A 13,834-nucleotide genomic window follows, 5' to 3' on the forward strand; every position below is an offset into this window, starting at 1 on the left:
ATCTCTCTATGTCGTACAAAGCAACTCAGATGCCCAATTAAAGCAGGGAAACTGGTTGTGCAAAACGCCTTGTTATGCGCATGTTAACCCCTTACTTATGCAACTATCGACAGTTTCCTGTCAGGGTCCTTGCCTTTCTAAGAGGCTAGCTTTAGACTATTGTGTGTCATAAATATCTAAACGCCCCTGTCACCATTTGGGGTCTCGATTTCTACCTCTACCAACGACGAATGCGGTGTCATGACGCGGCTTACCATTAGCTTTTCCGTCGTGGGTCAGACTCATCATCTACAACTAGGCTCCAAGACTGCCGATAATCATCGGTGTTGATGTAGTCCGGACAGCTTTCCCTGATACGACCTTTGAACAACTAGGTCGCATCGAACCTCTTGAGCATATCGTCATCTACCTCCAGCCTTCTTCTTGCAAGAAATCCAAAACATATTCTTTCAAATCTTGTACATCCTCATACTTGTAATGCCAGCACTTGGCCGCGATCTCGCCCAGGTATCGACGTTCAAGGGGGGGAAACTCGCCTCGGGCGTACGTACCCTGTGTCTGGTCAGGGGATAGGCCAAGTCCACTGCTGGGGAAAAAATCAGTCATCATTCCGTAAACGGCATTTCCGTGGTAGAGTAGGTCGGTCACTTTGGATGTCCTGATATACTCGTTCCCAATCGGGTATGTAGGCATGAACGGATAATCGCCGTGGATTTGGCTGGTATACACCGTCCATCTCGCGGCCGTAAGTCCGACAAATGAAATGGACAAGTTCAAAGACAGCCAAAGGTTCGAGTCATCGAAGTATCCAAGTATGATATTGTGTGAATGCGAAAACTCCAACACCGAAAGAAGCTTCAGGGATCACTGATAGACCATTGGAAGACACCTTGCCCGATTGCGACAGCAACTTGCTTGACGTCGGTAGCACAGCTTATGTAAATTAATTGCTCTATGTACCAAATACCTCGGATAGTCCTGTACGAAACCCAAATTTTCACTTTAAGCAGACGAAAGAACCTTGTCCATAACTGCGATAATTCCTTTAATCTCATCAACTAGGGCGGTTGGTCAGCATAAGCACCCTGCCTCATGATTGGAGAACTCACCTGTTGTGTAATGGGCCATGCTGATCCGTACAATGCCCTCGTCTGTCTGGCCAAGAAGCTCGCAGACCAGTCTGTTAGAGTAGAAGGCTCCCCAGCGGAACCCATAGTTCGACTGGGCTTCGACTGTTTCGACAAACTTTCGAGGGCTCCATCCGTCGAGGCTAAAGCTCACAGTGGCAAGCCGCTTGCTTGGGTCGGCACTCGTCTCTCCCCTCACGGTGATTTCTGGTCGCGAGTTGAGGTAGTCGAGGAGGACCGACGAGAGCTCGGCCTCGTGCGCGATCATGCTTTCCCACTCATGGGCTCCGCTAGTGAGATACTCGACAACCTTGGAGATGGACTGCACAAGCTCGTAGTTGCCTCCGGCCAGGGCTAGCTTATCCTTGAGGGTTGTGCAGGGGTTGAAGAAGTGACCCAACGATTTCATGTGCTTCTGGGCGTCATGGCTGGCGTATAGCGTGGAGACATGGGGTCCGTACACTTTGTACCATGAGAAGCAGTAGAAGTCAACTCCAAAAGCCTTGACGTCGATGGGTCTATGGGGCGCATACGCCACGCCATCCACGCAGAGCATTGCTCCGGGAATCTTGTGCACCTCGCGGGCGATGGCCGGGATGTCGTGGATGGTGCCGAGGATGTTGCTCGAGTGCGTGCAGGTTACTAGCTTGGTGCGCGGTGACAAGAGCTCAGGGAGGTCACTGGCGTGGAGCTTCGGGTTGCTGAGGTCCTTTGGCTTCCACCACTTGAGAACCAGCTTCTGCCGAGCGGCAAGGTCCACCCAAGAGGCGATGTTGGCCTCATGATCGACCTGAGAGATAACTAGCTCGTCTCCCTCGTCAAACTGCAAGGTGTACGAGAGATTGCGGAACAACTGGGTGGTCGAAGACCCAAAGACTGCGTCAGATGTCAACATGGCTCATCCTGTGCAGATGACAGCGAGGGATTCGAACCAATCTCATCCGTGGAAGCGTTAATGTATCTTGCACCAGCGGCCTCGCCCTCGTCGAAGAGAGCGTTGCACTTCTGCCCCACGGGGTAGGTAGCTCCCAGCTGGACGTTGTTGTTGGAGAGATAGTCTCGGATCCTGTGTCTGTTAGCTGAACTGGCTGCTGACCAAGTCCTGCGCAGCAACTGACGAGTCAATCACGGTGCCCAGCGTCTGGCTGCCGCCTGCGTTGTCAAGAAAGACCTGATCCTGTTGAAGAGCGGGAAAGGCCGCTCGGATGGCGGAAACGTCTAATTTGGACATGTTGGCGAGTCTTTTGTCGTTGTCGAGCTGGCTCTAGGGGATGAGGTGGTTATACGTCCTCTGTGCAGAGTGTCTTTTATGCCCTCAATTGGATGACTTTTCTCCGCTACCGGCTGAATGGTCATGGAAGTTGGCAGATGATAAGGGCCATGATCCGGAGTGGGGTGCAGAGAGGGGATTCCCCGAAGGATCCTCCCCCGCTCTATGAGTGGCCAATCAAGCAGTGAAATCGTCTTTTGCTCGGGGCTTTGGCACTGTAATGACAACTTGGAGAAGCCTCGGATTGCCTGAAATGGCCAGAGGAACCAGACCAAGTCAGCCAGTAATCGTCTGGAGGATTGCAAACGCAGCTAGACCACCTACCAGAAGAAATGGGCCCTCTAGTTCAGGGCCACAATGGTATCACCACATTCGCATACGAAAAGAGAACGCGCCCGGAGGACAGGGTAGCTGTTTTCTTAGACGACATTGTTATTTTGGAGCTTCGAACCAACGAGGTGGTGAATTCTGGCTGCGTTCCTTGCCCTTCTGTTAGCGATGGCTATAAATTTTCTTACCTTCTGCTCCCCAGGTCGTTCACCATGTGCCTTGGATCTCTCCCTGAACCCTCACGTACTAGCCGTAAACTAGCTTGACGACGCCCGTAGTGACGAGTACAGGTGTCGTAGGGCGCAGATGACATCTTGACATTAATTGCCGGGGTTATCGGGATAAGCGAATCAGATCCTCTCACTCTCAATCTACCTTATCGGAAATATCAGAGCCTCCACTTACAGGCAAAGTCATCCCCGCGTGTGAAAGCAGATAGCAACATGGCAGCGGCTTGCTTGGATGGGGCTCCGGTGTCGCCACGATACGACGGAGCCAAGGACTTAGATATTGACTCGTTACTTGGTTCCATGATGGGCCTGATTGGGGCTACCGGAACGCAGGATGTGTACATGGCCCCGCAGTCATTGCCGCCTGACAGGTGTATACAGTAGCATCGTCGTTATACCATTTCTGCATAGCCGGTCTGTGAATACCCGTATACCCAAGCCCTTACCATTGAACATTCAGTGAATCATTTGGGTAGGTCTGCAAAGCTAGCCTGCGGAGGAGCCGCGTTCAAAATTCAGTAGACCTATTAATACTCTGCTCCCGGGCAGCTAAGCGGCCGCCGCAGTGATCGACCTGTCACGAAGAGCTGCCGTTCGTACAAAAACAGAGTTGAATACGGTCTTTTATAGCAAGGAGTATAGCTGAATAGAACGATCCTAATTAGGCAGATTAAGCCATAGTGAGGCCTCACAGGCTATTATAGCTAGAAGGAGAATGTTTTTTTTATCGCCACTGGGTTTTCCCCCTTGGCTACACCGGATTTTATACCGCCAGTTAACAAGCTTGCGACGAGTACGACGAGGTAATATTAGGATGAAATATAATGTATTAGGCCCAATAGTACAAGTTGAGATGGCAGAGCCGAGTCAATAAACATGCTACATTAGAACCTTCGGTGACCCCGCGTGGAGAGCACCGGAAAAGACAGTCACGGCTGGTCTAATCAGGCAACCGGGGGCTAGGGCTAAGTCTCTTTTAACTTGGCTCCGAGATATCTATCCCTGACTCCTCCTGTCGGTGTTTTGAATGGTCAAGGCCATGCTCATCCCGCTCTGTACGATACAGAGATTCAGTTTTCTTAATCCCGCGTGACACTTGGGTGACTCGATTATCCATTGCTGGACAACCCTGACAGCTCCCCTAGATGGCTTCTAGTTCTATTCCAAGTTTTCTGTATGTGCTGGAGCGCTTATATCTCGCTTGCTCGTAAATTCATAGCCCCCTTTCGTAATTCTTTCTACAAAACATCACACGAAAGTTTTGTCACCTTTATGATATCACTTTACGGCATAATATTACTTATTCTATGCTTGGTTAAAGCATCCCGGAAGTGTCTGCATGATCGTCAGCCTAAGGACCACTATCGCCATTAAGGTCAGGAACGCGCCGTAAGTGTTGATGGCATTGTTCCCTCGGATACACGGTTCGTAGCAGCTAACTGGCCTTCTATACATGTAGCGCATACAACGCATTAGTATTATTTGCGATGATGACAAGAGGCCATCAGCCACAATGACAAAAGAGGCAGTTATTAATACATAACAGCGTCAAGGCCCAATACCGTCTTGATTAGACCATATCATAACTTCTCGCACATTCAGCAAAGGCAGTCTTCCAAAAAGTGTCAAGTGTGGCCTTTGAATACTAGGTCAAGCTGGGACTGTCTATGGCCCAGAATCAAGCCTTGACCGTGAAGAAAGTATCCAAACCGGCGTGTGTGGGAAATGATGTCAGTCCATATTCGGGAACTACCCCTAGAATATAAACTGCACCTCGGATTCAAACTAGTATCAGGAGTATTTTCTGGCACTTGGTGCTAGCATCACGACACTTTTGCATGTCGTCTTTGTTCTTGAAGGCTGTTCTTTTAGCCATGGCAAGAATCAATCATCTTACACATTTACACGGGCTCTACTCCTGACGCAAGATTGAGTTTCTTTGCAGAGGCCTCGCATTCAAGAAAGATCTACCCATTGTATTCAAGAAAACTGGGTAACTTGTCAGGTCTGTTACGAACCGTGTTGAAATGGTCAACAACGATACATTTATGCTGGCTCCCCACCCTACACCCGCTCCAATCTCACAAAGATGAACGAACAAACAACATCCTCATCCCGATGGTCCTGATAAAACAACTCTTTAGTTCTCTTGACCCAACCTGCCAAGAATTTCTCGGCATCCTCGTCGGTAAACGTATTGTCGGATCCCACCTTGACAGCCTTGAGGAAGTATCCGGCACAAACGGCCATGAGCCAATCAACGACAATATCAGCGTAACGACGGCTAGCCTCGTCACCATCGTGGCCATCAGATCTCTTCTGTAGCTCCAGGTCCTTCTTTGCAGGATGGAGACAATCCTGCTCAAAGACCTCGTGGGCGATCCATGTTGGGGTCACCTCCTCAATGACCTTTTGGACATCTTGCAGCGTCCTGTTATACGTAGGGATGTAGAAGGATCCAGCTACTGCACCAGGAATGATTCCGTCCTTGACCATGTCGATCATGGCATTGCGACAAGCATCCACGAGTCCGGCATAGTTCTCTCTGCCAGAAGACGACTGAGATACAAAGGAAAGGACAAGAGAGCCGCCAGGTACGATCTCATTAGCGCGCAACTTGAGGAACCGCAGGAGATCCAAGTGAGCTTGTCTCTTAAGCAGGGCTTGATGATCTATCCCGTCTTGGCTCTTGGGTACATGGTCGAGATGGTGCAGGGCCGCCAGAGAGAAGCCTAGATCGGCGGACCGAGAGGGCACGACTTGGCGGTAGAAGCTGCGGGGGATCATGGCCGGGAAGATGGAGTGCGGGAACTTGGCCGTGTCTAAGCCTTCAGCCCAGGTTGTGACAGTTGCTGAGAGAGTGTTGAAGTCGTTCTCTGGACGATCGCTGAAGACCAACTGGATGCCTCCAGGCGGAGTGGAATCGAGAATGGTGGCCATGGGTTGGATACTGACGAGGATGAAAGATTAGCAAGAGGGCCATGGCAGTGACGCAAAGATCAACTTACGAGTTATTCCCGTGTGCAGAGCCATACTCGACAACTGACATAGGCCGAAGATTGCGGTTGACGTTGGTCACCACAGTGTTTGTCGCCTGCTGTAAGAGTGGCAGAGCTTTCAGCATAGCCTCGTGCTGCAGAGCAGCGTGAGAGCTGTACAGGCCCTTGCCCTGCATGGGTACGTCGTTGACATGCGCAGTTTCGGCCATTCTTGCAGTTGGGTTGGTAAATTACAGGGAGAACTTTTGAAGTTCCAAGGGGAGGCACTGGGCTGTTTATATACTCAGATGTAAGACGTAGCGGAACAAATCTCGGAACAGTGTTGGGGCCTACACGTGGTTGGCTACTCATTCAGTGAGAGAGGAGCCAATCATTTTGATTCATAATTTATTCGACAATTTCTCAATAAGAAGGCCGAGAACAGTCTCGGATCACATCCCAATCTATCATGAATGTAGTCTCGAAAGACGCCTCACCCACCACTACCAGCTCCAAGATCTAGGACATACTGGCCAGCTACGCGGATACCTCTTATCTCCTCGATACCTTCATCCGGTATGATTCAGCCTTGAGCTGCTGCGCAACACGAAAGACAGTGCTCTCGTCCTGTCCATCTACATACTCAAACTTGAATTTCCGCAGCAGCGTCACCAGCGTGAGGTGCATCTCCTGGAACGCAAAGTGCTTGCCAATGCACACGCGGCTTCCCGCGGAAAACGGCCAGTACGGCACGTTTGTGGCCTGAGTTTCGAGCCAACGCTCTGGAACAAACTTTTGTGGTTCTTCCCAGTGAGCCTCTTGGGTGTGGCCTTCTTGTGTGTTTGGGAAGACAGTTGTGCCAGCGGGGATGCGATAACCGAGGACTACGTCGTCCTTTGATGTTTCACGTGGACTTCCAGTTGCCTGTCCAGGCACGAGACGCATTGTCTCGTCAATGCAAGCTTGGAGATACGTCATACCCGCTTGAGAGTAGCCGCAATCTGTCTGACGGTCTGGCTCGGAAGGAGGGTACCACTGATCGACCTCATCGACGAGCTTCTTCATGACTTCGGGATTTTTCAGGAGCATCATGAGCGTAAACAGCTCTGCATTTGCTGTCGTCTCGCTTCCAGCCGTAAGCATGACAACACTCTCATCTTGAACGTCTGAAGTACGGAAGTCTGAGCCAGGAGAGTCATCGCTCGCCTCGACAAGCTTCTGCAGCAGGTCCGAGTGCTGGCTCGACTCCAATTCCTGCCGCCGCCCATCGACGATGTCGTAGGTAAACTTATCGACGTATGGGTCGCGTGTAGGAAGGAAGGGAATGAAGCGGATCCAGGGGATCAACTGCATCAAGCCGGCGATTCTCAGTCCAGCCTTGAGACGTGACGGAAGTGGATGGCTTCCATTGTCAACGACGTTTAGACTGCCTCCAAAGGTGGTGATGCCAATGATATCAATTGCAAGGCTGTGGATGAGATGCTGCATATCCACGATAGCAACACCTTGGGTGCCTTCATCGCAGAACTTGTTCAGCTGCTTAACAGCAGCCTCAACACAAGTCACCATGATGGGCTCCATGCTGCGGATGTACTTGATGCCGAACATGGAAGACAACATTCTCTTGCGCTTGGCGTACGCCTTCTTGTCCGTGTACGCGAGGAGCGTCGGACGTTGAGGATCTTGACGAAAGTTGCCATAGATGGCTTCAGACTTGGTCCAATCCTCTGTCTGGATGATGCGCTTGATCTCCTTTGTGTCGGCGACGGCGATCATGCCTGGTGCGAGGACGACGATGGGGCCATACTTCTCATGAAGAGAGCGGGCGAAGTGATGACTACAGACGTGTTAAGACAACTGTGATCATATGGTGAGAGGTCAAACTTACCTCGTGCCCTTGATGGTTGCAATGGTCAATGGCCATGGACTTAGCTTGTTCAACAGAGGACCAGGAATGGAGCTAATTGGAGAGAAGGCGTTTTTGATCACCTAAGAGAACAATTAGACGATTGTAAAACTAGATTGTCACAAGGCTGCGCTCACAGTAAAGACTCTTGGGACAATAATGACAATAGTGAGAAAAGTGACCAAGACCTTGGTCGCCGTGAGCTCCTCAAGAGACACCAACGACGGCATCGACTCGGGCAGCTTCAGGCGACCCACAATGGGTGAGGGCTGGGCGACCATGATGTCAAGAACTAAGAGACAAATTTTCAAGGGGAATACAGAGGCGAGATGCCTAGCATTGGCATTGAGGCTGCTAAGACTAGACCAACAGAGTGGATGTGATTTTCAATTATACGGCCCGGAACGGTCTCACCAACACTCGTCTCATCTCAATTCAGTTCGCCTCTCTCCTCCCCTGCAACGACGAATACGCCGAATCGTTCGGTAGCTAAAATCCTCCGGCGGGTACCGGAAGACAAGGGGACGACACAAAAGGTCCACAGGGCTGAGCTGCCTCGTCACGCCATTTTCACGGGTGTGTAGATCAGACAATCTCCCGCACACCCCTGCCACACCCTCACAGATCCCCATGTGCCGCATCCTTTGTACCTCACTTGTACAGGTACACAGCCTTGGTCTGGCAGAAGGAGAGCAACCCCTGCAGCCCGTACTCCACACCCAGGCCGCTCTGCTTATGGCCCCCGAACGGCACCCGTGGGTCTGGCTGCGGAGGTCCGTTGATGTACACGCTGCCCACGTCGAGCCGTGACGCGAGTGCCTTGGCGGCGGTTGAATCGGTCGTCCAGATGCTCGCGGCGAGGCCCGATTCGCCGGCATTGGCGAGGCGGACCGCCTCGTCGGCATCGGAGAATCTGACGCAGGTCACGATGGGTCCTGTTTGTCGTTAGTTCATGAAGGAATAGGCTATGCAACGGAGTGGGTGCAGCCGTACCAAAGTGCTCCCCGCTGACGATGCTTGACTCTGGTGAGGCGTCCTTGATTATCGTCGGACGGAGAAAGAAACCTCCTTTTTCGGACTCGGCTAGTGGTCCACCTGTAGCCATGTCGTGTCCGGCAGATTTGGCGTCGTCCAGGGTCTTTACGAGTTTCCTAAACTGTAGCTCATTCTGCACTGGTCCGATCTTGGACATCTCCTTAGTTGCCTCCTTGGTAGTCTCCACCAATGCGTCAACAAATGCATCAAAGATGTCGGCGTGGATGTACAGCCTACGAGGTGCGATGCAAACCTGTCCGGCATTGAACCATAGTCCGCCGGAGATATGCGGCACGGTGGCTGTGATGTTGATATCCGGGAGAATAATGGCAGGGTTGTTTCCGGCGCTTGCACTCAGGATCAGCCATTGCAACAAGGAAACGTCAAGCTATACGTACGTTTCTAGAGTGATCCTTTTCATCGTATCAGCGCCATCCTTGAGGATCTGCTTCCCTGTAGCCGTAGATCCGGTGAAGGAGATTTTCTGGATTCCCGGATGTTTGACGAGGGCTGGGCCAAGGTCGTTTCCGCCGCTGAGGACTTGAATCACCGATGGAGGGAAGACCTCCTGGGCGAGCTCGACAAGCTTCAGGGACGTATACGGTGTGAATGGACTACGTGTACCGTTAGTGGATCCTTCATGACTGGGAATGTGCTCCTCACGAGGGCTTGAGGATTACGCAGTTTCCAGTAGCAAGAGCGGGCGCAACCTTGCCGATCGCTGTCGCCGTGATCAATATGCTGAGCTGTTTTTAGAGGGTATCCAAAGTACCTAGCATGAGAGGGACTAGGACTTGTCAGCATCGTTTCGCCTTGTATCATGATTGGGAGAAGTACAATTCCAAGGGCAGATGGCGGCGACAACACCAAGAGGCTCGTAGGTCACAATCGCCGTCTTCGCATCATCCTCGATCTGCTCTTCGGGCAGTTTGTAGCTTGCTTTTTGATCAATTAGCATGGGAGTTGGTAAATATCCAACAGGGGGCGGCTCATCGATTCAACTTACACGGATATCTAATCCATTGAGCGGCCCAGTATACTTCAATTGCCGCATTCTCAACCTGTAATCACCAAATTAGCGCATCTCCAAGTGATTCTGTAATTACACTTACTGTTCGCCCACATTCCGAGGCGAGCAACTGACAAAAGTCGCCAGCACGTGAAAGATACAAGTCTGCAAACTTCTCTAGAAGCCCTGTTCGCTCATCGTACGACATTTTCGACCAAGCAGGCAATGCACGCTGAGCTGCCTCAACCGCATCGTCGACGTCTTGGGGTGACGCTGTGGGAACGGGCCACAGCGGAGTACGGGTGAGAGGATCAACGCCGGAGTGAGAATTGTCACTCGCACGAGGCTTACCGCCGATGATGTTGTGAAAGATAGTGAAATCCATGGTCAGGCGAGGTGAGTAATGTCAGATTGAGATTTGTCTGACTGGTATGGTCAAGTGAGGTGGTGATTTTATACCAGATGTGAGCAAGTGTAAGCAAACAGCTGGAGACCATGCCCACCCACTGTAACCCAAGCTTTAGAAGGCAGATCAGCCCCAGAATTAGTGGCCATTGCGACTCCAGCAGCGGATCAAGACCGCTATGATCCGCTCCATGTGAGTATTGCCTCGGGCCAAGTGAAGGAGAAAATACATGGCCATGGGCCAAAAGAGGTGGATTATTATGAGTGTACTCTAAGATACCCGAAACGACACAAACAACCTACGGCAATGGTATGTGATGTACTATCTAGGAGAAAGAAATGATGGGTTTCCCAGCAAAATTATCATGCAAGTGACGGTTGACGGCACTTGATTAAGTGTTGACTAAATCTTCACGAGGTATTTCCCTCCTCGCTCGACTTCTCCTTGGATGTGTCCTTCTCCTCGAGACCATACTCAGTGTTGAGTTCATCGCGTAGTGTCAGTGACTTGACCAAAAAGGCCAGAACAAACCCAAGCACTGAAAACGCAATTGAGACCTGCCAGACCAATTTCAGCCCATCCATGTAGACCTGGACAATCTCCGCCTTGAGCCTGGGAGTGTTGTTGAATGCTTGGATAAATGTCTTGGTCGCGTGCTCGTAGGCTCCGCCGTTGACGAGCATTGCTCGCACACTACCATCCGACACCTTGTCAAGAGACGAATTGACGCGAGTGTTAAAGGCCGCGGCCGGGATAGCAATTCCCCAGATGGAGCCAAAGTTTCGCAAAAATGTCCACGCGCCTGTGGCCGTGGCGACGTCAGAGTCGGGAAGACTGGCCAAGATGGGCGGCAGACAGCTGGTGAAGACGAAGCCTGTGCCGAAACCGAAGAGCAGCTGGAAACCGACCCAGCGACCGATCGAAGATTTATCGTCGAGGAGCGTGAAAAGACCGCACGAGATTGACATGAGAGCGAAGCCGACAAAGTGCCACACTCGGTATTTGCCTGTCTTTGTGATGAAGATGCCAGCAATGACACCGCCTGGGGCACTTGTGGTGGCGATGGGGAAGAGCATCACAGCTGAACGAGCAGGGCTAGCCTCTTTGACAGCCTGGAAGTAGACGGGAAGGAAGTAGCAGACCCAGAAGAGCAGCATACTATGGACAAAGCTGATGACGAAGAGAGTGGATGAGGTCCGATTGCCAAACAGACGGAGAGGCATTGTCGGCTCCTTGAGCCAAGGTACGCCCTGGTAGGCAAAGAAGGCCAATTGACCGACTAGACCGAGGATCAGAGGAACGAGGGTTCTCCACGAAGACCAAGGGTGCTCAGAGCCGCCCCAGCTCAAAGCAAGAACAACGGCCGTGACTGAAGCGATCAAGAGGACACTACCACCCCAGTCAATTCGCGACATCTGTTCCTTGAACGTGCCTGCTGGCGGACGAGCGAGCTTGAGGAACACGATCAAAGCGACGAGCACGACGCCAGCAATGGGGAGGTTGATGTAAAAGATCCATCGCCACGAAACGTTCTGAGCAAAGGCGCCGCCCATGATGGGAGCGATGACTGATGCAATAGCCCAGACACCACCGATGATTCCAGCGTACATGCCTCGCTCCCGAACAGAGACCATATCGCAGACGACAATCTCTGACATTGTGAGGATGCCGCCGCCGCCGACACCTTGTACAGAACGACCTCCGATCATCATGGCGGTATTATGAGCACCGCCGCAAAGGCCGCTGCCGAGGGTGAACAAGCACACGGCGATGAGTGTAAGACTGCGTCGTCCATAGATGTTGGCGGCTTGCGCAAAGATGGGAATTGTGGCGGTCGAAGCGAGAAGGTAAGAGTCGACAATCCAGACGTAGAGAGAGTTGGAGCCTAGATCTGAAGTAATCGTGGGAAGGGCCGTGGAAATGATGGACGTGTCAAGGGCTGCGAGGAAAGTCGTTAGAGCGATGGCGATGAAGACAAGCCAGAAGCGGGCGCCTTTCTTGGGAGCTGCGGGCTCAGAGTCGGGGAGGTTGTCGTTAGACGACATGTCTTTTTCTGCTGGAGGGGAAGAAGTTGTAAGCTGCGCATTATCTTGAGATTGACCCATTGCAAAGACTAAACACAATGTGCTGTCTTGATCATTTACAAGTGGTGATGGTGTTGACGCTGTCGTGAGAAGAGCCAAGAGAACAAGGCAAGCGCCGAACCTCCTTCTTTTCTGCACCTCCCCATCTTCCCTGCAAATGATCGCCCTGTAATCCTGGGCAAGCACAATTGAAATACCTGCCCGTTAATCGGCGACTGGACCGGAGGCTTCTGACAATTAATGTTACCCAGTGTTTGAGGAGCCGTAAGCTGAGCCCCGCCCGCAGCGATTAAAAACCCTCCGGTGCTGCATCGCATTGAATCAACTCTCCACCACCGACATTCCTTTATCTTGATCCACTGGCTTCACAAGACATTTCCAGTAGCACGATTCTCACGTCACAGCCGAGAAAAGGCGATCCAAAAGCGCTATCGCTCACAATGGCGTCCGGTCTCTTCTTCGATCCCCTCGTGGCCCTTCGCGCCGCTCCCCTCGTCTCTACTACGTGCTCCCTCCTCTACGCCTGGGATCAGCACTTCTTCCTTGGTCTGCTCAACCGGCCAGAGAACCGCGCCACCAGCAAACCCCTCCTTCAATCCTACTTTACCACCTTCTTCCACCGCGGCCTTCCCTTCGTGGTCAGCCTCGTCGCCGTCTCAACCTGGACCGGCGTCGCCAACCTGTACATCCAGCGGCCGGCGCTGCAGGCCCGCGGCTCGGTCTGGTGGTACGTGTCGGGCACGGCGCTCGCCGTGGGCCATCTGCTGTTCGTGCCCTGGATTGCCCCGAGCTGTCAGGCCATCATGGAGGGCACGGATGTTAACCGGAGCCTCGATGAGTGGCTGACGGTCAACTCGCGTCGGATGCTTTCGGTCGATTTGGCTGCCTGGGCTGCCTTTGTCGTTGCGGCTGTAAAGACGCTGCGTGTCTGAGACTGAATGTGTTGGTCGATGGGGTCGAAATTAAATGTCTCACTGCATGGAGTCTCTACGCATGATTGACTCGAGGTTGTACATTCTGGTTCGCCAATTGATAGAATATAGCATGCATTATCTACAGGCGGCTAGATGATGCCATTCAGAGAGTCGAAAAACTCATTCTTACGACGTCTCTGTTCAATTGTCCCATCGCATCTCAGCAAGGATTCCTCAATTTGGTGAACAACGTCCATCGAAGACTTTGAGTTGCACTTCTATCCGTGGCTTGAAAAAAGAGCCAACGTCTAGACCAACAAGTATTCCCTTTCGTACTAATTCCAACATCCAAGCCTCGACTTGTTGATGACGACTATCACGACTTGTCCACCACGCTGCCAGCGCTATTATTGGCAAATCCTCGTAAAATTCTTTCATCCCATAAAATGCCTTCATCCTTATAGGATCATTTCTTTACACCAGGTAATCACTATCCAAGGTAAAGAAGAGGTCCTTTCTAAACCCACTCCATCTTCATTTTAATT

The 13,834-nt window shown here is 51.7% G+C and overlaps 5 protein-coding genes and 1 pseudogene across 6 annotated transcripts, besides 1 other annotated feature; 1 reads left to right on the forward strand and 5 right to left on the reverse strand.

Moving 5' to 3' along the window:
* Window positions 1-1,002: 1,002 nt before the first annotated feature.
* Window positions 1,003-2,391, reverse strand: NCS57_00946000 (annotated as a pseudogene). The gene is made up of 4 exons: window positions 2,246-2,391; window positions 2,060-2,193; window positions 1,110-2,003; window positions 1,003-1,058 (listed from the first exon to the last, which is right to left on the reverse strand).
* Window positions 1,003-2,391: a sequence feature.
* A 2,630-nt stretch (window positions 2,392-5,021) lies between these two features.
* Window positions 5,022-6,165, reverse strand: NCS57_00946100 (uncharacterized protein; the record flags this gene model as incomplete). Its single annotated transcript, XM_053059235.1, has 2 exons — window positions 5,022-5,907; window positions 5,966-6,165. 2 exons carry the CDS (start codon window positions 6,163-6,165, stop codon window positions 5,022-5,024), a joined length of 1,086 nt encoding a protein of 361 aa, XP_052911306.1.
* A 322-nt stretch (window positions 6,166-6,487) lies between these two features.
* Window positions 6,488-8,122, reverse strand: NCS57_00946200 (uncharacterized protein; the record flags this gene model as incomplete). The annotated part of the gene is made up of 3 exons (XM_053059236.1): window positions 6,488-7,772; window positions 7,824-7,924; window positions 7,979-8,122. The coding sequence occupies 3 exons, from the start codon at window positions 8,120-8,122 to the stop codon at window positions 6,488-6,490; spliced, it is 1,530 nt and encodes a 509-aa protein (XP_052911307.1).
* Window positions 8,123-8,492: 370 nt separating this feature from the next.
* On the reverse strand, window positions 8,493-10,288 carry NCS57_00946300 (putative aldehyde dehydrogenase FUS7; the record flags this gene model as incomplete). The annotated part of the gene is made up of 8 exons (XM_053059237.1): window positions 9,989-10,288; window positions 9,883-9,937; window positions 9,714-9,815; window positions 9,649-9,663; window positions 9,540-9,597; window positions 9,275-9,490; window positions 8,835-9,223; window positions 8,493-8,776 (listed from the first exon to the last, which is right to left on the reverse strand). The coding sequence occupies exons 1-8, from the start codon at window positions 10,268-10,270 to the stop codon at window positions 8,493-8,495; spliced, it is 1,401 nt and encodes a 466-aa protein (XP_052911308.1). The 5' UTR covers window positions 10,271-10,288.
* Window positions 10,289-10,701: 413 nt separating this feature from the next.
* NCS57_00946400 (Efflux pump FUS6) lies at window positions 10,702-12,396 on the reverse strand (the record flags this gene model as incomplete). The annotated part of the gene is made up of 1 exon (XM_053059238.1): window positions 10,702-12,396. The coding sequence occupies one exon, from the start codon at window positions 12,394-12,396 to the stop codon at window positions 10,702-10,704; it is 1,695 nt and encodes a 564-aa protein (XP_052911309.1).
* A 419-nt stretch (window positions 12,397-12,815) lies between these two features.
* On the forward strand, window positions 12,816-13,307 carry NCS57_00946500 (uncharacterized protein; the record flags this gene model as incomplete). The annotated part of the gene is made up of 1 exon (XM_053059239.1): window positions 12,816-13,307. One exon carries the CDS (start codon window positions 12,816-12,818, stop codon window positions 13,305-13,307), a length of 492 nt encoding a protein of 163 aa, XP_052911310.1.
* Window positions 13,308-13,834: the final 527 nt, after the last annotated feature.

The sequence above is a fragment of the Fusarium keratoplasticum genome, chromosome 7, assembly GCF_025433545.1.
Source record: "Fusarium keratoplasticum isolate Fu6.1 chromosome 7, whole genome shotgun sequence".
In the NCBI taxonomy this organism is placed as follows: Eukaryota; Fungi; Ascomycota; class Sordariomycetes; order Hypocreales; family Nectriaceae; genus Fusarium; species Fusarium keratoplasticum.